The sequence below is a fragment of the Pleurodeles waltl genome, chromosome 3_1 (assembly GCF_031143425.1).
Source record: "Pleurodeles waltl isolate 20211129_DDA chromosome 3_1, aPleWal1.hap1.20221129, whole genome shotgun sequence".
Lineage (NCBI taxonomy): Eukaryota > Metazoa > Chordata > Amphibia > Caudata > Salamandridae > Pleurodeles > Pleurodeles waltl.
The window spans coordinates 567866204-567890394 of record NC_090440.1 but is presented as its reverse complement, the minus strand read 5'-3'; the positions used below and the strand labels follow the sequence as shown (position 1 = coordinate 567890394).

Below are 24191 nucleotides of genomic sequence, written 5' to 3'. Positions count from 1 at the left end.
AGTTACCTGGGGGTTCGCGGTAAAGGGTTGCTACAATCCTAATTCTGTGTCCTGCAATGAGCCAGCACAACCCAGGAATATATTATGCTCTATAAATGTAAATGTACTGCATGACTGACACTTGTGATATGGCATCAGGGTTCACCCAGTTGTCCCATCCCCACCTTCCCAAACATGCCAAGTGGTTATCGCCAGAATAATGAGGTGTTACTGTGGTCTCCACGAACAGCGCCATACCTCATGTTATGCAAGTGAAGTTCCTTGCCAATTGTGGTTTTGTAATGTACTGTGTACACAACTCTACTTGAAAGACTCTTCTGCTTCAGACATACAATGGCCCAAACACTGCCAGCACATGATCCAGATGGCCAGCGCCTACCTGAAGCTCACCCCAACCAACACAGAATTCCTGTTATTTACTAAAAACAAAAAAATAGAAACAGAGTGAACCTCACTCCATGACATGAACCTTGACAGCTTTGAACCCCAACTCTCACTGAATGCCAAGTCATCTGGATTTACCCCAGACAACAACCTCACCTCAAGGAACATCAGAGAGAGAAAAAAAATAGGACAGCCTGGTGCCAGCTCTCTCGACTAAAGAAAGTCAAACCTTTTTTTCCCAGAAAGTGACTTCAGAACTCCTGTTCAAGTCCTTTTACTCTAGCATCTAGATGGTAGTAATGCCCTACTCCATAACTTCCTCATCTAGACAATGGCACCCAACTATGGTCATCCTACAAACCACAGCAAGTCTTATCGAAGCCCGAAGGAATATGATTACAACGCCCTATCCTGCCAGAGCTCCACTGGCACCCCCTGCTGGCCAGCACTATCTTCAAAACCAGTTACATCCTCTACAGAGTCATCATGACCAACACCCTTGCTTATCTTGCAGACAAGTTCACCATCTCTGGAGCCCCAACACTGCTCCAATTTAGGAAACTGTAGAAGACTCGCCTCAGAACATCACATAGCATTAAGAGTCCATACCCTTGACTTATCTTTATTTTTTTTACAACATTGTTTATTCATTTTCAGGTTATTAATTTTCAGGTGATACAACAGCATGGCAAAAACAAAGCAAGATCTGCTATCACAGCACTACATGAAAGAAAATGTGGTAGGAAAGGGAAAAGCACCCCGGCAATATAGATATATGGAAAGTAGCTGCTACCTGTGTCCCTACTGTCAAGAAGAAGTTCAGTCATATGCCCCATATCTAATTGGGTTTCTAGGGAGAGCCCCTAGATTTATATACAGTTTCTTCTGCCCTATCGCTCCTGTCCATTCCATGTGTCCACTTTTGTAAGGGGGGGGTGTAGGTGAATGACAATGATGAGCTGTATCACGTTTGGTGAGGGGGAAGTCCTAATGCCACCAAGGTTCTTGTGGCTCGTGGTCCCCATCCCATGATTTATTCAGCTTTATGCTTATGTTTTACCATGTACAGTGATCCGCTAGCTTAAGGCTAGGTTTGTGCTGTAGAAATACCATATACATACATATTGCATCGTATCTCAGCTGTGTCCCTACTCTTTAATTTCTCTCTGAACTCTGTTTGCTGCAAGGCTGTGTTCTCCTCCTGGTTCCCTGCCTTTCAAGCATAGCTCTATACTCACCGTTGTCTTAATGCTGCATCATCTCGCAGGGTGGGTTCTGTGGCAGACAGAAGTCTCTGCAGGACTGCTCTTGCTTCTTTCCAGGCACCATGGCCAAGCCCCATGAAATTATTGAGCGATGGCTGCAAAACATATAGGCTTAAGACAAATGTTCACCCTTCTACAAGAAGTAAGTAGCCACATGTGCGGCACAAGCAAAGCTGCCCTGAAGTAGGACAAGATATTTCTTAGACTTCTGGAGCATGTAATACTTGGGGCCTTTGAGATCAGCATACTAGTGAAGGATCTTAGGAAGGCGAGACAGGTAGAGGAGAATTTCTACTATGGCAAGACAGGCAGCTCCCTTGACGCAAGTATAAATACAAGGATCAAAGTTGAGAGAACCACGGCATCTGTCAGTTTTACAGTTTCAGTTTGAGCACTGCTCTTATGTTACCTGGAGAGATAGAAAATGAAGCAGGAGACGTGCGGAAGGGTTAGAGACAGTAAATCAATGTGCACATGGGAAAGAGGAAACGAAAGTGTAAAGCAAGAGCAATGAGACTGACAGAAAATCAAGGAGTGCATGAGGACAACTAAAATACCGAGACAGAAGCTCAAAAACTGAGAACAATGGGTATTAGAACATTGGAACGTTGGCAGCTCCATTGAAAACAATGGAGTGCTGTGGGCTTTTACTGGCCGGTAAAAGCCCGCAACGCCAACATTCCACTGTTCGCTTTGTTCACAGCAACAGCTGTGAACAAAGCCTCACGGAGCCCTAGGGGATTTTAATCTCCTCGGGCTCTGAGAGCAATTTGTTTTATTTAATAGAACATTCTGCCCTGAGTGGCAGAATGTTCTAATAGCCTTAGAACCCGCCGTAGTGGGCTCTACGGGCTATTAAAGGCCCTTTCCCTTGTTAAATGCCCTCGCCTTCGGCTCGGGCATTTAACGCAGGAGCAGGCCTTTAATATAGCCTTCGAACCCGCCGTAGCGGGCTCTACCGGCTATTAAAGGCCCGCTCCCCGTTCGGCTCGGGCATTTAACAAGGGAAAGGGCCTTTAATAGCCGGTAGAGCCCGCTACGGCGGGTTCTAAGGCTATTAGAACATTCTGCCACTCAGGGCAGAATGTTCTATTAAAAAAAAAATGTTCACGGAGCCCGAGGGGATTAAAATCCCCTCGGGCTCTGTGAGGCTTTGTTCACAGCTGTTGCTGGGAACAAAGCGAACATTGGAATGTTGGCGCTGCGGGCTTTTACCGGCCAGTAAAAGCCCGCAGCACTCCATTGTTTTCAATGGAGCCCCCAGCATTCCAATGTTCTAATAGCCGGTAGAGCCCGCTACGGTGGGTTCTAAGGCTATAGTAGTTTAGGCATTATAAATCAGGGAGCCCTTGCGGAGGGATGGTGGATGGGGAATCTCTAGGAACTGAAAAATGGATAATAAAAAATCAGGTAAGAAACAGGGAATATTTAAGGGGATTGCAGTATAGAATTTTAGAGCAGGTATGAAGCCACCTTCACCCCAAGCCTAGATAGGGCCAGCAAATGGAGGTTCTTAGGTTCTTAAGGTAGGTAGGGGAAGCAAAGGAATTTGTTCTGACCATTCAAAAACAGATGCACTGATTTTCAGGCACTATAACTCTTCATAGAGGAAACTTCAGAAAGCACAGCCTCCATACAAAAATAAAATACAACAAATCACCAAACCAGCAAATCTAAACCAAGGGATGCTGCTCCTCAGTCCAAAATTAGAGTAATCAGAGAGTATAAAACACTGATCCAATTCAAAGAACAGCATCACAGGGGTTGGGTGGATGTAGGACTCCCACTTTGGAATTCCTATCAGAATCTGGCAATCCCTAATGTCCCCTTTATGAATCTCTACCCAAGAAGCCACTTTTTCTCATTAAAAAAAGATATACTACCCCTGCAGTTCTGTTTAACTTCCTTGAACCTTAATAGATTTCAAGTATAGATAATCATTTGCATTCTGCTCAGGAAATTCACTAGAGTAGGCCTCTGCCCACCCTTCATTCCAGCCTGTTCTTCACACTGCTTCCAATGAAATCATGCCCTCCAATTTCCAACACCACTCAGAGTTAGGGTAAACACCAAGTGTCATAAATTAGGGTAGTTTTGGTCAATGAGTAGACAGACTTTCCAGAAGACTGGCAGGGCCACAAAAGAAAAACATAAGGTCTTTCAGAATATAAGGTGGCAAAGATGCCAGCAGGGCCCATGAGGTCTGAATGATGAATGAGGACAATAGATTAATGAAGGGAAATTACAAAATTGACTTCAGGGGTGTTGGAACTGGCCCTTTTTGCAGTGTTATCCCCAAAATGTGTGCCTTCTTCCTCCTATTTGTTCTGACTTGTTTCGGTTGGCTTTAAGACTCTGGGCACTGTACCACTGCTACCCAATGCTAAAGTGCATAATGCTCTCTGTCTACATTGTACTGGTGATTGGTCTATCCATGATTGGCATATTTGATTTACTAGAAAGTCCCTAGTGTAGAGCATCAGCTGTGCCCAGGGCCTGTAAATCAAATGCTAGTAGTGGGCCTGCAGCACTGATTGTGCCACCCACATGAGTAGCCCTGCAAACATGTCTCAGGTCTGCCATTGCAATGTCTATGTGTGCAGTTTTAAACTGCATTTTGACCTGGCAAGTGCACCCACTTGCCAGGCCCAACCCTTCCCTTTCACTACATGTAAGTCACCCCTAAGTAGGCCAAAGCAGCACCATGGGCAGGGTGCAGTGCATTTAAAAGGTAGGGCATGTCTGGTGTGTTTTAAATGTCCTGATAGTGAAATACTGCTAAATTCATTTTTCACTATTGCACGGGCTATCTCTCCCATAGGATAACATGATGATTCACTCTAGACCAGAGGTCTTCAAACTGGGGGGCGGGCCCCCCTAGGGGAGCCTGAAGTGATCCCAGGGGGGGCCCCCAGACTCTGGCCAAAATAAATATTATACAGGTAACAGGCCTCTGTTTTAAGCAGAAGCATGTTATTGCAGTTTTAAAACGGTAACAGTACTTAACTGCAATGTTTGAATAGGTTTAGAGATATTTAAACACTGCCATGTTTATAAAATAATTGTGAACAATTCTGAGGGGGGCCCAATTATTTTTATTTTTCAACTGGGGGGGCGCGGCATTAAAAGGTTTGGAGACCTCTGCTCTAGACAGTCACGCAAAGGGTGCTAAGGTGTGCTCTCCATATGCTGATGACCCATCACCAGGCTGATGGGCCTTCCTGAGCTAGAATGGTGGGAGGAGCTGACACTTGCACCTAAATAGGGATGTATCTGTCCTCACAAAGCAGTCTCTAACCCCCTGGAGTGTGTCTGGGGCCAAGGTAGGGAAAGGTAGGGTTCTCTGACGCCCAGAACAACTTTGGAACTGCCATTGCTCTCCAACCTGGTCTCCGCTGAGTGCAATGACCACAACCAACGCGACAGGCCTGATGCTGCCGCAGCGCCTCCATATTCCTGCCACAGTGGCCACGTGGTGTGACTGTGACACTGCGAAGTCAAAGCCTTGCATCTTGAACTGCTGGATTCATCGAACCGCCTTGCTGTATGGAACCAACGCCGCACCTCCAGCAGCACATCACCTTCCCTGCAACCGTAAGGAACTGACGCCTCACCTCCCCAGCCTAGCAGTAAGGTACTGATTCCTCAACTGCAAGGTGGCAATAAGAAACCAACGCCGCATTGGCTCCAGTGACGCCTCGCCTCCACGACTCCGTGCAACTTCTTGGTTTCCTCATTGTTTTTCACAGTACTGTAACCAGGGTACGTGCCACTCCGTCACCGGCCCGCAGTCCCTAACAAGTGGTGCAGGACTGTTGGGGTAGACTCTGTCAAGAAGTCGTAATAGCCACAGGTGGAGCTACTGTGTTTCTAAGTGCTTTTCTAAGATTTAATTTTTTCAAAATTGATATCTTTGCTTGTGTATGTTGGATTTTTGTCATTTTAGTCTTGCTTTACTCAGATAAATAGTAGCTATTTTCCTAAACTGGTGGGGAGTACGTGTGTGTGTGTGTGTGTGTTAAACCTAATCTACCAAGGGGGTGACCAGGGGTTATTTTAGCTGTGTGACTCCCTTATCCTGACTGGAGTGAGGGTACTTACTTGGACAGGGTGAAAACCACTGCCAACTGGAGACCCCATTTCTAACAAGGGGGACTTGCAACCAATAAGGGAGAGTTTATTTAGGGGACGTGGGTATGGATAGATGCAATGTTTTTGTGGATAATGCAATAATACTTTCAAATTTGCCTTAGGGATAGTGTCTTTTTGCTAACTACAAATATTTATGTGGCTTCTTCACCCCCAAGTAAACAGCACAAACTTTCAGATCAATGTGCATGAACTAGGACATGGTCAGGCAGAAAGAAGAAATATTATCATCTGTACTCATCATGTGAATGACTCCATTCCAGCTTGATCAACCTTTCATCGACACCTGCTTGGCCGCAGGCAACTAGCCCTAGTCAGAGGGCTGTTCGGATCTAACTTACTGATGAGAGAGTGACTCTATCCAATTCCTGCTTCCATTTAAGAACTGAGCTTGAGAGGTGGTGGTCTCTGGCCCATCCTTTTCAGAGAGACTGCACAATCATAAACATTCCTGAGCTAATTATAGGCCAGTTCACTTCCACAACTATGCACTAACATTTGACACACAGATAAAACCCACCTGATCAAAGACATCCTGATGCTTGGAGAGGAATGGTCCTTGGAACAGGTGCTTCACTAAGCTCAAGTCCAATATGAACTGGCCAATAGCAACACCAATCCTCCGGCGAGGCTACAAGAAAGAGACAAACAGAAAGACTTAATATAGAAGGGCAAAACCATTATCTATAATAATATAGAAGAGAGGACACAATACAGTGAGTAACAAATATTATTATGAACACAGAGGAACAAGACAGTAATATAGAGATTATATTAACATACAGACCATCTATTTATTTTCCCAGTCACTTTCTTATTACACATTCAAAATAGATAGGCTTTCTTTTTGAGAGTGTGAATAAACCCCTGGGGTATATGAGCCATGTGCATAAGAGAGAGAAAGAGAAAGAGAAAGAGAAAGAGAAAGAGAAAGAGAAAGAGAGAGAGAGAGAGAGAGAGAGAGAGAGAGAGAGAGAGAGAGAGAGAGAGAGAGAGAGAGAGAGAGAGAGAGAGAGAGAGATTTGCAAAGTTGAAAACACAAAAGCTGCAAGACAGAAGGAAACATTGGGTGACACAGAGGAGTTCACATACAAGTCAGAGAATGGAAACTATCTTTTAGAACATGGCGAAGGCCTAAGGCACGATAATGTATGAGAAGCATCTAGCACACACGAGTGAGAACCCAGGAGCTGTATATCCTAGTGGACCTTAACACCTGGTTAGACATCCAGTATTAAACAGGCACTACCTTCACCACATCAATTACTGAGGCCCTTATCTTCCAGCAAACTGTATTGTGACCTAATCATTTTGCCAGACACACTATGGATGCTATCTTCTCCCATTCCTAAATGGATTAGTAACTCCCAAGAGCACTTCCATGCTGCTGCCTTCAAGATCAATCTTCCAGCTAAAAGTAATATCTCAAAGACAATCTACAATAGCAAACATACAGATACTGGAATACACTGGTTCCCTATATTGAAAGATAACCTCAAAGGCTCCAACAAGCAACCAACTACAAAACACAGCTGCTTTCTACAACTGACCTTCCTCTAGTTGGGATAACAAAATGCAATTGAAGAACTCAAACAAGTCCAGACTCAAGACAGTTGTGACATGGGACAATGATAATGTCAAGAAAATAAGAAAACAAAACTCAGAATTGTACAACACAGATAGAGGCAGTCATGAGACGGAAAAGGTAAAACTCTACTGCGCCATCACAGAGCCTACAGTCTAGCAATCACATCTATAATAAGACAATAACACTGTGATGCGTAATGGATGCAGAATGCCCATCGAAGGACTACACAAGTTCCTGGTGGAATTCCCCACCCTCAACTAGTACATCGCAGAGACCCCACATTCTAAAGCCTTCTGCAATGAAATCTCTGAAAAGTTCATCTTAAAACTGAAAAACTAGAAGACCTCCTTTAGCAAAAATAGAGCAAACAAGCCTCTGCCAAATGAGACATCCCGAAAGACAGACACAGTCACTCAACCATCTTTTGCCATGTTTAACCCTCTCTCCGAGGGGACAATCTGTAGCCTTATAAAGGCAGATTCGCCATCAAACACTATTCTCTTGAAAACCTTTAAAACTATCCTTCTGAGAGCCTGTGCTGGGGAAGTAATTAGAAGCTTGATAAATAAATCCTTAGAACAAGGATCCTTCTCATCTGAGTTAAAAACCTTCTACATTAGACAATTTTTGAAAAAGAAGACACTACTAAATCAAGGAAACCTCAAGCTTATTCCTGGTAAAACTGATTGAAAAAGCAGTCTTTTCTTCTACTCTCAATTCTCACTGATAAAAACAACCTATTGTTGGATCGACAGTGTTGCTTAAGACCATGCCGAAGCACAAAATCAGCTATCAAATGTTTATGGGAATTTCCTAAATCTGACTGTTAGCAAGAATGGGGTGGCTGCACAAGTAGTACTGGACTTAATCTTCGGCACTGTCCATAACCACATGCTACTACTCAGACTGCAACATTTCAGTGTACATGACAACAAACTAAAATGAACTTCATCCTACCTCAAAGACAGACAAAGTCTGCCACCTTTAAAAATAGCCCCTCACACTCTGCGGCATCTTGCAGGGATACATTTTCTCTCCTCTTATATTCAATATCTACCTTTCGGAACTTTCCATCCCATGAAAACACTGAGAAGCATGTTCCTGTACCTCGGATACCAACAAAACCTACAGGCGACAAGCTAGCCTCACCCTTGTGATCTCCAAGGTCAACTATGTCAACAACGTACACCTAGGGACCCGTTACTTCCTGACATACAAACTACAACAAACAACACCCCAGAGCGAAGAGGATCCATACCCGGCGTCAACTAATGGGATTGCCAAGTCTGAAGGGAAGGATTAGGTTTTCACACCCCTGATAACATATTATAGGGGAGAATGAGCTTTAACCAACTTAGCCATAAAGATTAAGCCAAAGTACAAGCAATGGTTATGCCTTGAAAAAGAGCTGTATTGGCAGGGTTTTATACTCTTTCTTTGGACTTTGTTTTTTCATGTTGAAATGAAGACATCTACCCAGATTCCATAGTAAAAAATAGTCTTGGGGTACTATCAAGAATTCTGGTGAAATATGCGATTTCATCCGTGTTGGACCTCCATTTGAAGACCAAACTACAAAGAACCAACAGCGCCACACAAGACTACTCCTGTGTATACAACCAAGGGAACATATGACGCCAGTCTTACAGGGTCCTCAGTGACTACCTACAGCTAAGCGATCAATTTTCAAGCACTGCATAGCTCACAAAGCCTACCAGGGAAAACAACCATTATAAGTTCAGTGGAACATTAAACAGTAGTCACAGAACAGGGCAGTGTGCTGAAGATTAGCACCACAGATCATGAGAACAATACCATGACTCACCCTCACAGAAAGTAATCCATAGAAAACACCACTTTTCCCATCTAAACAGCAAAACTGTGGAATTTCTTGCCTAGCAAAAGACCAAGTATTCAGGGGTGCATCAAATTCAGAGAAGAGTTGAAAATGTGGCTATTTCCAAGATAATCCCCTATGTTGCTGGCCCTGGCAAACAGTATGACATTCTGTTTACTGCTACCATATGCATGGCTTACAACAATCAACACTGGCTGACGAGCTGATAGCAGATTGGCAATTGGGCATGGAAAGTTTCTCGGTGAGCCGTCAAGCGGGGGCCGAGAAAAAAGCAGGGGCCCCTAAACACAAAATCCCCATGCATTTTCCATAGACTTTTGTAAAGCGAAATCGCAAAAACTGCTGAACGGAATTACACCAAATTTGGCAGGAACCTAAATCTTTGTCCAGAAAGTGTGCTTTCGTGATTTGGTATAAAACAGTTCCGTAGTTTTTGAGATAGTAATTATCAAAAATATTTGGGTTTGAGTCAGTCTTGCAAGAGTCCTTTGAGCCCAATTTTGAAAAATAAAGCATTCTGATTGGGCCATGAGACTTTTTTTTATCCATGGCCAATTCATTTCTACATGGGGTGGGGGGACTCCAGCTGGAGCTAGCTCTCCGAATGGCTGCCTGCAACATGAAGAAAAATTTTGCAGACAGCCATTACATGACTCAGGGGCTTAGTCCACTATCCTGAATTTATAAAAAAGTTAAAAAGATACAAGAGGGCAGAGTAGGAATACTCTACCCTCCTAGGCCTTGTGTAAGGGTCTCCCCTGGGCCAAATTATTTAAAAACAAAAAAGCCATGAACCCATTAGAGTCCTACAGAACTCCTGCGGAATCACAGCTAATATTTTTTTTTAAATGCCAGCTGGAGTTTTAATTCATATTAAATATATCCCCAGGGTAAGCCAGGAGTCGTCTCATTTAAATTTGTGGGGAAAGGAGGCATAGGTGGGACCTCCTCTCCAAGCCAGACCTTGCGCTGTAACACCATCCCCTGGGGCTAATTTAAAAATAAAGAGAACGGGGCATGCAGCCCCCATCCTTGTGCCACCATTGAGCCTTGGGAATCCCGTTCCGCTGGGGCTGATGTACTAATACAATGGGAGGGGGGTATGCACCCCACTTTTCAGAGCCTCTTTTGGACCCCAGGGACCCTATCCCATGGAGCCAAGTTACTAAATAAAGGGGAGGGGGCCGCACACCCCCTCAATATGTGTTTATCTGCCCCTGGGACCTCACCCCCAACTCATGATAAACTACAGTGTACTGGGAAGCCCACCCCACCCCACGACACTGTGAATCCCTGCTCGGGAGCATGCAGGAATACCCTTAACTGTACTTTCCCAGGCGGGGAATACTACTTGCTCCCGCTCAGAAGGAGCAGCTGAATACAGCTGCTCCCACTGAGTGGGAACAAAGACAAAGTGCCAGCTTCCGCCAGCACCTGATACGGTGCTGGCAAAAGAGCTGGCTGGTGCCATGGGGGTCCTGGGGCACCCGTTGCAGCCCCCAACGTAATGTTTTGTGTGTCCTGTGTGGGCGCTGGAGCACGCATCAATGGTAGCATAGACTCCAGAGATGGGGTCCCCAGGGCCCAGAAATGCTCGGGGAGAGGGGGTAACAGGCCCCCTTCCGTTGGCACGGGACACCACCAATAAATTATTTTCAAAAAGTGAATAATAAATGCGCAGCAGAAGCCGTTCGTTTATTATTCACTGCTCCTTTGAAGGAGAGACCCATGACGCCCTGCATTGGCTTTATTTTTTATACTTTTTTTTGCTTGGTTGTGCCCCTAGAATAGGGAGGGGCACCACCAGGCCTTTTCTAAATGTTGTTGGGAGCTGCAGGGAAGCCAGAATCCCTCAGCACCATTAAAAAAACAGTAAGTCTCCTGGGCCATTAAAAGCATAACCCCTTTTACTTTGGTCAATAGTGTTTAGAATAGTGGTTTAGAAGAGACAGGACTTTACACAGAGAACTCTCTTCAGGGTGATGAGAGAGTGTAATAGTTAACAAGGTTACATTGAGCTCTATGCTGTACGTCTTTCACCCGTCTCCTTTTTTTATTTTAAAAAATTAAAACAGTATTTTTTTGAAGTATATTAAAGTTTACTTTGCTGGATGATGTCACCGGTGATGTCATTTGAGATGTTAGTTATGTCAGCAGTGATGTCCCTAAGCATGTCATGAGTGATGTAATATGTGTGGTCATTAAGCAGTGTATTGTGGGGAGCATAAGCTATAGAAAGCTCAGGTAACTATAACTGCTGAATTTCTATGATTTGTGCGTGTAAAATCTGAACCTAACCATAACTTCACTGTAACCTTTGTTTTTTTTCAGGAAATTTGTAAAGCGTTTGTAATTTTATTTCTTAACTATTAAGTCCCTGTAACTGTTGTTTTTTTTCAGCAAATTTCTGCAGGTTTTTAATGCTGTTTCCTAACTAATACATCCCTGTAACCTTTGGTTTTTTTTTATAATATATTTTATTCACACATTCATTCTTACTATATATTTTTTTTAAAAAATTAAAAAAATTAAGGTAAGGTAACTTATGTAGCCTTACCATAAATGCAAGGCATCCAGTCTTGCTTTTTTTTTATAATTATTTTTATGGATCTGCGAATCTGCTGCAAATTCGACAAGGAAGCCCATACAAGTACTCTATGGTTACTAGATCCTGTGATGAAATTGCATCGAATCCGCAGATAGAATGTTGAAAAAATATGAGCATGATATAAAGGCCCCACAAAACTGAACATTTACACCAGGAAAACCATGTCCATAGCTTAATATTTGGAAGCCTATGTGTGTTTCACAACACATTTATTTTGCAAGTTTGACAAATCCACGGATCCGTCACAAATCCTTGGACAAATAAGTGGTCTGCCGGTTATACTGCAGAAGATCCATTCCCAACCAAAAGCACACATTCAATACTAAAAGAACACATTTAACACAAACATATGCTATTGAAATTTCTTTTAAGTGTATTACTGCCTGAGTGTGGCTGTGTGGGTGACTGTTTGAGTGGATGTGTGAGTGGCTGTATGGGTGTATGAGTGGTTTTGTGGGTCTGAGTGGGTGTGTGAGTGGTTGAATATGTGTCTGGTTGTGTGGGTGTGTGTATGTGAGTGGTTTTGTGGGCGTGTCAGTAGGTGTGTGGTTTTGAGAGTGGGTATGTGAGTGGTTTTGTGGGTTTGTGAGTGGAGTTGTGAGTGGCTGTGTAGGTCTGTGAGTGGGAGTGGGAGCAGTTTTATTGTGGGTCTGAGTAGGTGTATGGGTGGCTGTATGCGTGTGTGCCGCCCCAAGGAACCGCGTCCTGATGAACAAAACAGTGGCCACAACTTTAGCCAACCAATTGCGGAATTGCTGTTGGTAAGTGGCTCTCCGTCTCCAGAAATACATAAATCGTTTTACTTTATTAACTCCAAAACTACTGAACGGATTTTCATCCAGTTACAAAAAGCACTGTTTCTGGACCAAGATCTAGATCTGCCAAAATTGGTATAATTCTGTTCAGCAATTTAGGCTACAGTTGTGTCTAAAGGCATTAAGGGAAATTGCATGGGGAAAACATGTTTTGGGACGCCCTCCTGTTTTTTCACCAGCCCCTGCTTGACAGACCACCCTGAAACTTTCCAGAGAGCAGCTTAAGTGGCTGGCAAAATAGTTTTGAAAATTTCTTGAAGCTTCGTCAAACAGCGCCAACCTCATAAGCAAAACAAAAATGTTCTTCCTATGGAACCTAGATCCTAATTATACCTACCTACTGGCTGCTGCCAGTAGGTAATATATGTGTATTTATATATTCCAATGATTAGTTGACATGTTAAGAGAACATATTATAACAGCTATATGAAAGATGCAGGTAACCCAGCTCATCTGTCTTTCGCATCTTATAGTGTAGCACACTGTGAAATTTAAAATGGGTGTCTATCTCTCACACCCTTCAATCATCTTTCCCACGAAGCACTGCATCCCAAGACAAGGTAAGAGCTCCTCATCACTCACGCATGGCACAAAAATACTTCCCACATAGGTTCAAAACAAAGACAACACTCTTCCAACAACACACACCCCAAATGGTGTAGTATGGCTAAATGCTTTTGCCCCCAACTAAAAATATCTATCTGCTACAATATAATAAGCACACAACCCCACAACTTGCTACCTAAAACTGCTCTAATGAAGCCATCAGCCCTATTCAGAGTTTGATGGTCTCCATGTACACACAACAATGTTCTTAAACTTTTTTTTAATGTTTTTCATGGTTTACACGTGTTATTCATAACAGCTGCAGATATCTTATTGATCATGGAAAGGAGAAGATAGGAAAAGATATACATTTGAGCAGGTGATACGTTCAAGGACCACACAAAGAATTTTGACATGTATGGTGGCTGTGGGGCCTGCCTAAAGGACGCCTCTCTAACCCGTAAAGCAAACATGTCCTACCTATTGGAAATTGCATTGTTCATTTAACACAAGTAGCATAGAACCCAACTTTCTACCCATGGCCTCCACTACTGCGGCTGGCTCTTTGATTGCGGGCAGACATTACTTGTGGTTGAAGTCCTGGAGGCCTGAATCAGGCCAGCGTTCCCTCAGTTATAAGCTGTCTTTATTGGAACAGAAGTTGTTTGGTCCGGAATTCAATGACATGGTTGAGAAGGCTGCTGAGGAGAAGAAAATGATTTGCCCTTTTAAACTGGGAATGGATAAGAAGCAAGGGTTTTTCAGATGTGGTGCATTTCAGTCAATGGATCATTAGCCCTTACCTGGATGGACCCGGGGTCGGGAAGCCACCTTCTATAATAAAGCCCAACCTTCTTCCTCCGGTTCCTCTTCTGCCCATCAGCAGAAATGACTATATGGCGGGGGGTAACACCTCAAGGCTATTCTTCCTAAATGGAAACAGGTGGTGTCCGATGCCTGGGTTCTTTCCGTAGTGGAACATGGTTATCAGGTGCAATTCAAAGATCTCATTCCACCTCCACGATTCAGACTTACTCCTTCTCTAAAGAATCTCAAGCAGTTGCGCATTCTCCAGTTGGGCACCGAGTTGCTGTTACTGAAAAAGGCAATTGTTCCGGAAGTTCAGCAGGGTTTGGGGGTTCTACATGACCCTGTTTCTGGTCCCAAAACCAGACAGTTCCTTTCGGCCCATCCTAAACCTCCAGTCTCTGAACAAGTTTCTTCTGGTGGAACATTTCAGGATGGTGTCCCTACAATCGATCATTCCTCTTCTCATAAAAGGGGATTTCTTAGCCACTCTGGGTCTTCAGGATGCTTACTTAAACGTGCCGATACATGTGGATAGTCAGCCTTTCCTGCGGTTTTCAGTCTTCAACCAGTCGTCTACCAGCACTTTCAGGTTCAAGTCCTCCCTTTTGCCTTGGCTACGTCTCCCAGAGTGTTCAGAAAGGTATTGGCCCCTTTTATTGCTTTGTTGCATTTGAAAGGTGCTGTCCTGTATCCTTATTTGGATGATTGGTTACTTTCTGCTTCGTCTTTTTTGAAGGTTCAACAACATGTGGAGTTGGTGCTCGGGGCCCTGAACGACTTAAGTCTCCTGGTGAATCTTCCGAAGTCTCACCTTGTTTCGTCCCAGTTGAAAATTTTCATCAGCGCTCGTCTGGATACTCAGCTGGGTGCTGCTTTTCTTCTGAAAGACAGGATTCTCTCTCTTCAGTTGGCAGTATCAGACGTGTGACTTGTTCACACAGTTGTGCAAGGTGCTGGTTGAGCGTGCAAGGCCTGTTGGCGGCCTCCACTGCTATAGTCATCTGGGCATGGTTTCATTTGAAGCCTGTTGTGAATCACATCCTCAAACACTGGGATCCCAGCTTCAGGGGCTACAGGGTCCTGATTCCTCTCTCTGATCCTATGACTCGAGCTCTGTCATGGTGGTTGGTGAGGGACAATCTTTTGAACAGTTTGCTTTTCCAACTTCCGCCTAAGATCTCTTGATGACCAATCACAGCGAGTGGGGTTGGGGTGCGGTCCTGGTTCACCTAGAGAGGGGGGCCCTTGGTCTCCGGGGGAGAGTCAGTAGTCCTTGAATTGGAGGGAACTCATGGCAGTGATGCAGGCCTTGCTTGCTTTTCAGCCTCATCTGCAGGGTCAGAATGTGGTGGTCAGGACAGACAACCAGGTTGCCAGGGTTTACCTCAGCAGACAAGGGGGTACGAGGTTGAGGTCACTTAATCAGGTTGCATCCCAGATATTTACCTGGTCTGGGGATCATGTTCTGCTCCTGAAGACAGTGTACATCAGGGGAGTGATGAATTACTGGGCGGACAGCCTCAGCAGGAATTTTCCGTCCTCTGGGCTGTACCACCTTGCTCGGCCCTTGTTCCTCTTGGTGTGCCAGAGGTTCGGAGTTTCCTGGCTAGATCTGTTTGCTTCCCTGCGTCAATGCCCACTGCCCTTGCTTTTGCATGTAACTTGCATATCCTCTGGCGTCTGCAGTGGATGCGGTCTCTGTCCTGTGGCCGGAGGGGCTGCTTAATATGCTTTTCCTCCAATTCCTCTCCTGCCCCGGGTCCTGCAGAAGATCAGGGCAAAACAGTCTCATGTGATCCTCATTGCTCCTTACTGGCCCTGCCTTCACTGGTTTTCCATCTTTCTGTCTCTGACCAAAGGGCGGTCTCTGGTTCTTCTTCACAAGCCCTCTTCCCTTCAGTTTCCTCTGCTGTCAGGCTTGATGGCATTTCGGGTGTGTCCAACGGGTAGCTCTTGAACGGGTAGGTTTAGTTCAATTAGGTGGTTCTTTGCAGGTTGCTTTGGACAGTCAGTCTTCCCGGAAGCAGTCTACCTTAAAGTCTTATAAAAAAAGCATTGGTGGGTCTTCTTCTTAGTGCAGTGCCTGTTCTGTGGCTCCTGCTACTGTTGCTCCTTTTAAGATCCTATTTTTTTTTTGTGAGATGGGTTTTTGTAGGGTTTGGCCCCCCGCACTCTTTCTGCTCAGTGGGCTGCTATCCATGCTTGTCACTTTTTTTTCAGATGACTTGTCTGCCTGGTCTCCCCTGGAGTTGAGATTACTTTGGAGCTTCAGGTTGCAGCAGCCTCCTGTCTGACAGTTGGTTCCTTCGTGGGATTCGTCCATTGCCACCATTTGAGCCTCTGGAAGAGGCTGATATACTTTGGCTGTCGGCTAAGGTGATTTTCTTGGTGACCATTACCTCGGCCAGACGGTTGGATGCTTTTATGGCTGTTTTTCCCCTACTTAAAATTCTCCCCTGATCGGATTGTGCTCCGGTTGGATCTTAGATTTATTCCTTAGGTTTCTTCTTTGTTTCCTTTTTTACAGGAGGTTGTTTTGCCTGTTCTGACTTCTCTTCATCCCTTCCCTCTACCCTGGATGTCAGGAGGGCTCTTCTGATCTATTTAAATCGTATGAAACTATTAAGGTTGTCTCAATCCGTTTTGGTTGCTTGTGGTTCTGTCTTCAAGGGTTCCAAAGTTTCCACCCAGACTCCGAGTAGATGGGTCAGGCAGGCTATACCCTGCACTTATATTGCTGCTGGGGAGTCGCTTCCTGATGATATCCAAGGGAGGTCCACTTGGGCCGTGTCCACTTCCTGGGCGGAGGGGAGTTTCCCTTTTTATAGATTTGCAGGGCAGCAACTTGGCCGTCTCGTCTTATTTTCCTCACTCATTACTGTCTTTCTGTATGTGAGGATCCCGAAGGTCATTTTGGGTCTGCTGTTTTGTCTGCTGCTACTAAGTAGGTCTGTTTCCCTAAAAAAAAACATGCTTGAATGTTTCTTTTGGTGCAACTGTATTTTCTTTCTACTTGGTTACTTCCTCATTTGTTAGGACTGGGACAAGCAGGACCACCATGAGGGGGTAATGTTCCGTTACTTACCGGTAATCCTCATTACCCCGAATAGGGGGTCCTCCTCGTCCCAGTCCTCGACCATCCCTCCTTTCCTCCCTCCCTGTTACACCGTGTTTGGCTCTGCCTGGTAACATACAGGACGAGGCGGGTGGGGTGAGTTTTAAAAAAAAACGGTGTTACTCCTGTCGGTGGAGAGCAAGCCTCATTTGTTAGGACTGGGACGAGGAGGAAACCAGTAAGTAATGTAACATTCCCCTGCACTCCATATGAAGTTTGGACGTGGTCAGAAACCGGACAAATTTGTAGCATGGAAAGGAACAGACGTCAAAGCACAAGGGTGACACTTTTTATATATCTCAACTCCTTCTCTTGTGGGGCAATATGGCATCAACGCAGAGCTGCACGGCACCACCCACTGACGCACATGAAAAATCTCTGTGTCTATAGTGTGGCGCCTGGGGAATATTCTAATGTGAGGAATCCGTGATTAGAAGTATCCGTTAGAAAGAGGGGGGTGCGAGTTGGGGCCGAAGAGGGAGAGACCAAGGGCAAAATACGGCTCCAGACGAAGGAAAAGCGCTAAAAGGAAGAATTAGGCGCGTGAACACTGAATGGGAGTGATTATGGCTAAAGCGCCGGGGAGGGAGGAAAGAAAAGGGGCTTACGTTCGGCAGAGAAAGAAAAGCTGGGGGTAGAGAATGGAGAGGGGAGATGAGATGACAGAGGATGAGGGCTGTTTAAAAGGGGAATGTGAAACTGCGAGAAAGGTTATGTGAAGAATAGAGAGGGGGAAGGCGGGATGAAAAAAAAAAATCTCATTCAGGCTGAGGACTCCGGTTTTTTTAAGGCATAATATTGTTATTGTGGCTTCTTCTTGCTTCAAGTATCCCCTCCTCCCTTTGTTGATGCCAAATCCTGGTCAGTATGCCTCCTGCTGCTGATCTTCGCGGCACTATGCAATTATCTCCCTCATTTTAGCCCTGAAAAGTTGACCAGCATGCATCTGTTTTTGCTTTGCTGCCCAGGGTCTTATTTTGTATAACCATCTGCTGCGTCCTCCAAGTATCCTTGCAGCTCTCACGCACACCCCCCTCCCCCACTCAAACCTCTGCCTGATGAAACGCTCTTTGAAGACTGAACTGTCATTCCACGGCCTCTAACCTACTCCCAAATTCCCAATTCATTCTGCACTCTAGCAAATATTTCCACACAAGCTCGGTTAATTTATAACTACCTCCAAGCGCAGGGCCCGCTCATCGCCGCTTACAGCAATGCTACACGGGTGCAACTGGGCCTAATTACCTGAACCCCGCTGTAAACGGGGGCCAGGCTCTTCAACTGACAGCATGAGATTAACGGTTCATGGTACAATAAGGAGAACGAGCTAACCGTCATCTTGCGGCTGGTGCTCAGGGGAAGAGATTCTTTGCAGAAGCGGGCCAGGCCCGTTTTCTTGGGTAAAGAGGTGGGAGGACCAATAGCTCTACCTGCAAAAAGTAACAGTCCAGAAATTAGTTACTGCAGAAACGCCTCACTCCTTCGCATCGGATGCTCCCCGGCTCTCCCCATCACCACACTCCAGTCGGTATCAGGGAGATTCTTGGAGCTGGTCCCTCTGAGGAACTCAAGGGCGCACCTCCGGCCTACTACCACCCATAAGGACACAGTATTGCGCACTGCTTAACATATCCCGGAACCCAAAAGCGATCCAGAATAGTAATCTTACTTTCCAGTATGACCTTTATCCTAACAGTCAGAGGATAGCCCCGATATATTAAAAAAAAAAAAAAAAAAAAAAAAAAAAAAAAGGTGAAACCTAAAATATTAAGCATATCTTAACATACCCCGGAACCAAAAAGCGACCCAGCTTAGTACTTTTGATTTCTAGTATGACCTTTATTCTAACAGGCACAGAATAGCATCCAATTAAAAAAAAAAGATCAAACCTAAAAGATAAAAAAAGAGTAAAGAAACCAGTGCCTTAAACCAAATTCTAGAGGCAGCTAGGCGCTAGTGCAGTTTCCGTAAAGCGGGAGATATATAGGGAGTTAGGCAAATTGACGTTTTGCAGCTCTCACAACTTAATAATGGTGACTTTGGAGGTGCCAATGTATTCACTAATTATAGCTCTTGCAAATGTTACCCCAGTTTCCAGAAAATGGAGATCACTAAAGGAATGCCAAAACACTTGGAGACTGCCACCAAATTGCACAAAAATGGCTGAACACAGGTTGTTTTGCCTGAATGGCAATGATAGAATACCACTTCTTGGTCCTGAGGAACTTAAGGCTATCGCCATAATTTGGTCTCATTCTCTGGACGCTCATCCCACATTTGAAACTGAATTAGAAATCCTATATCATCTTCTACATATACAGAGAAATATGATTCAACATATGGTGGCTCTATGACCGAGGATGCAATTTTCCATCTCCACAGCATCCATGGGATACTCTCTCCCTGCAAACTTGTTGCAGAATCACTCATCTTAGAGGTCACTATTAATGCACAATTGCAGAAATATGATCGCGGCCAACAGCAGCAAATGCCAGAAGGAAATTACAGAGCACAAAGCAACCCTATCCTCATCTTCAAAGTTTTTTATCACATCACTCCCACATTAAAATCACTCCACTGGTTGCCTATCAAAGAAATCCTTAAATTTGATACATTGGTCACAGTTCCTAATTACCTTTCTAATTTTTTCACATTATACTTCCCAGCCCCCTTTGCAATAGATTATGTTTTTGCTATTTGCACATATCCATAAGACAATTTATTGCATGTATATGCAGCAATGTTGTAATCCCATGTTAGTCCTTGCAGCCACCTCAGGAACTGCTGCAGAACTTGGAACGTTTGTGTGAGGCTTTATAGGAAACCCAATAAGGATATGTTGTGGGGCTGAACCCATTAATCTGTTACTAAAATGTGAGATCCAGTGTATAATTATAGAACATTGGTCCAACAAAGCACATTCATTTAAGAAAAAGAGATAGTACTTTAAGTCGCTGTAGAGGAAGAGCTGAGCCTTGGGCTACTTTGCACTCTAGATTTAGCACTAGGAATTTAAATACTGGAAAAGCTGCTTAGCTGTTTCCAACTAGAAATAATCGAATCCAGAACTGCGTATGCATTCTTGCTAGATTCACCGGTTAGCAGGAATGCATGCTTGACACTGCAAATTCCAGTTGGAATAGATCAGCACCACAAACTGCCTTCCATTCTCAAAGCATATGGCATCACCACAAACCCTGACTTATTTCATGCTAATTTGACAGTTCAAGTGCGTTATGTTCGCTCAGGTTTACCCAGGACTGTCCTTAGGACCAGTTCCAATGGATAGGGAATATTTGCTAATGAAAAGGGGATATTTGCTACTGGATAGGAACTTTTCAGACGTGAAGGACACCAGGAGTTTTTTTAATTAGTAGTGAGGTAATAGAAGCTTCTCAAGTTTAAAACTGGCCAGGGACATCTCAATTTAATAGTGAGGACTTGAGTATCTGTAGCAGTCACTTCATTAAAACTGGTATGTGTATAAATATTTTTTTTTAAAGATGCCAGACACACACGTCAGATTTATATTATTCCAAACACTCTTGGTTTATCAGTATAAACCTGTTATTTAACTATTATTTGGAATGCATTATTTTGAATGGTCTGAATTTTTTAATTAAACAAAACACCCATATCCATGGGTCCAGAACATGTGTAATAAAAAATTAAGTCTTGTTTTCATTAAGACTACATTGAGACTCCACAGGAAATTGTGACACGGACCCTTTAAAGCCAACAATCCTCCACCACCCACGATGCCATGTTCCGTCGTAGCCCCTCAGGTTATAGCATCAATGTTACCAAAGACCATCACCCAAACAAAAACTCTTCACTTGAACATATTCTTTTCTAACTTGGATTTTTTTTTGTTTGGCAAACATTTTTCTGGGTTTTTTTGCACAACAAGGTACGTTTTTTATTTTATTAAGCCGCTGGTTATCTCCCCGTCACCTGTCTCCATATATGCCATTTTTAAGCCTTGTTAAAATAAAAAAAGGAATATCAACAACAATTATTTACCCAGTAAAGTGCTTCAACAGATACAATGCAGAATTCACCTGAGTAAGCAAGTTTTTGCTGCTCTACAGCCTCACACTTACTGCCCTGTTTTGTGCTGAATAACCTTCACCAAGGCCTTTGTTGATGGTAGATTCCACTTTGAAGGTGCTTTGCTTTTTAAAAGATCTCCATTTTCACCAAAGGCCTTGTAGCAGATATGGGCATTTATGAGACATCTATCACTGAGAAACCATTTCACGTCAAGAATAGGCTCGAAGTCCATGTCTACGACCATTATGCATCCAATTGCCTCTGTACATCCAACAGATCCACTCTGTCCACCAGAGCAGGAGCATGTGGACCCTATCAATCCCAATTCTATGTTTAAGTCACTAGACAGAGATTCTACAAGTTAAGGATGACAAAGACCCACAATTCAAACCCCTATGCTGCATGTGTCTGGGTCAATGAGGACCACTGATACATCCATTCCTTTACAGAGAGAACTGCCCGCAGCAGGCTTGAACAGTAAGACTTAGAAACGTTACTATTTCCAAAGAAAGAGCAACTGACACTTTCAGATCATTTGAGTCGAGAATGTCAAGGCTCATTTTATACAAATAAGTAAAAATGCAGGAGGAGTGTTGAACATTCCCATTTATTCTACTTATGCTTATATCATTTTCTAAACTTTGGAACATCTACTGCGACACAAGCACACACCATCACCACGCTTGCAGCTCTTTCCGCTTCCACTGCTGACCTACCCAGATGTCCCAGGCAGTGAGAGAAACTATAATGCCACTAATGCCCTCTCCTTCTGTGAGACCTGCCAACTAGTGGATTTGGATGAAGTTGTGACATGAGGATCACACAATCCGTAGGCTGTTCCTCCTCTTGGACTCCTCATGAGTGGCAAAAGGACTGATTTTTTGGTGGTAGGGAAATTGGTGCAATGAGTGCTATCTCTAGAGAAATAGCAGAGACGCTTTTGTGAGACCACACACAGTGCAGGACATCAAAAATGCAACAATAAGTCTCAGCTCTGAGAATGTCCTAATAGTGACGCTTTGATTTCTCAGATCATTATAGGTATCCTAGAACTAACATCAGTCCCTTGGTAACCCGGGAACTTCTTGCAGGGATGTGTCATTCCTGAGGTGGTGGGGAAATCCTAATAATAATTTACTAATTTAGAGGATGCTCTGCAACAATTACTTCAGTCAATGTAACTCTGACACAACCTGTATGTCATGGCTACTAAAAGGGAGCGATGACGACCATTGCTTCCTTCGTCTACTTTTGTTCAACCCCACTGAGGCATACAGTGCCACCAGCCCTCACCCCAAGGCTCATGTGCCACTAGTGCTGCCTATCATGCCACCTCTTTGGGCCTTGTATGATACCCATTGCCTCTGCCCCTGATCACAGGGGCATGAAAAGTCTAGGACGAAAGGCAGTCAAAGAAAACACAAGGGATACAGTAATGGGTAGATACCTAAAAAAAACAAAGTAGGAGGAATTATATTGATGTATTTTCCAGTGCAAAAGGACACAACAAACTAACAATAATCCCATGATGTGCAAATACTTGCAAATATGAGCATACCTAGTGTTGGAACCTGCCAAACAAAAATGTACCCAATCACGAAGTACAGCAGGTGGCTAACATTCATTAATAACATTAATCTAAAACCTTTTATGTTGCTTTCGAGAAGCCATGACAGAGTCCAAAATTCAAACCAGACGTGCCCAAAACACCCCAGGGGTGAGTTTATAGTTCCAGTCATTTTGTACAGAATTACGAGTATAACTACTACAAGGAACGAAGAATGAAGCTTTCATGTATGTATCCAGAAGAAAGAAGCATTGGCAACAGCAAAAGGTCTGGTTTTAATGTGCCGACACATGTAAAATTATGTTTACATGTGCTGCTCGCACAAATGCTCTTTATCCCACTGAAGCCTGCGTGACTGGCAACCCAATGCTGGAGAAAAGTGTAGCAAAAAAGGATTGCTTTCTGTACAGAGTGCATGTAGGAGATAAATAATTGAACATGATAAAAGGGTGATGACTGGGTTTGCTTTTCAGATCTAAAGTAGTCCTTCATACATTCCAATGAGAGTCTTTGCTGGGAAATAGAATGATAAACCGAACAATCACCAGCATGAGGTGAGAGGGTACTACTGCTCTGGATGGAGCCTAGCAGACTCTACCTAAGCATTAGTAGTTCTGTCAAACCAGCCTAAAAACAAATGCCAGGAGCTATATAATGCATTTGCATAAAGAACACAGGGAGAAAGCTGGAGAGTGTATACGGAAGGCCAAGAACACTAGTGGAGCTAGAGGATCTATTCCGAAAGCAAAGGATACAGGGAACGAACTGCACATCATATACCTTATGTAAAGACGCCAGGTGATGCACTTTGGGACATACAGTGCATAAGGAATACTAGTGAGAAACTGGTAGATACATACCCAGAGTGAAGGACACGTTGGAGGGGCCGGCGGACAATATACCAAGGCCCATATTTATACTTTTTAGCGCCGCATTGGCATCGTTTTTTGTCGCAAAATCGGCGCAAACGAACAAAATATAATTGTATTTCGTAAGTTTGCGCTGCTTTTGCGTCAAAAATGACGCAAATACGGCGCTAAAAAAGTATAAATATGGGCCCAAATGTGAAGAACAAAAGCGAGGTGGTTATATGCCCACGATGAACAACGGAACGGGGCTGAATAATTAGTGGGTATAAACCATGGCAATTTTAGTCTTTACACAGACGTTAGTCTGAAAGCATGGATACCACCAGCCAGGGCACAGGCCGGGTGGACGGACTACCACCGAGACTCTGTTTAGCACTGGAGTCTGCACCCCTTAGCCGAGACGTGTACGCTGTCACCTTGTGCACCACTTGAGCTTCTTTTTAAAGCATTATATCACATAACCTTGAAATGTTGTCCCCGGTTTTTTTTTCACCCCACTGGGAGGTCCCTCTTTTTGGGAGAATAGTACCTCAACTGTAAAAACAACAAAAAAACAAAAAACAT

At 44.0% G+C, this 24191-nt stretch overlaps 1 protein-coding gene across 1 annotated transcript in view; it reads right to left on the bottom strand.

The window, feature by feature from the left end:
- FAH (fumarylacetoacetate hydrolase) overlaps positions 1–24191 on the bottom strand; it is a 147787-nt gene that overhangs the window by 118333 nt on the left and 5263 nt on the right. The window contains exons 2-3 of the mRNA XM_069222992.1: positions 6319–6429; positions 1623–1744 (exon numbers count right to left, since the gene is read on the bottom strand). Of these exons, the coding sequence (XP_069079093.1) occupies positions 1623–1744; positions 6319–6429 (233 nt within the window). The remainder of the gene's footprint in view (positions 1–1622; positions 1745–6318; positions 6430–24191) is intronic.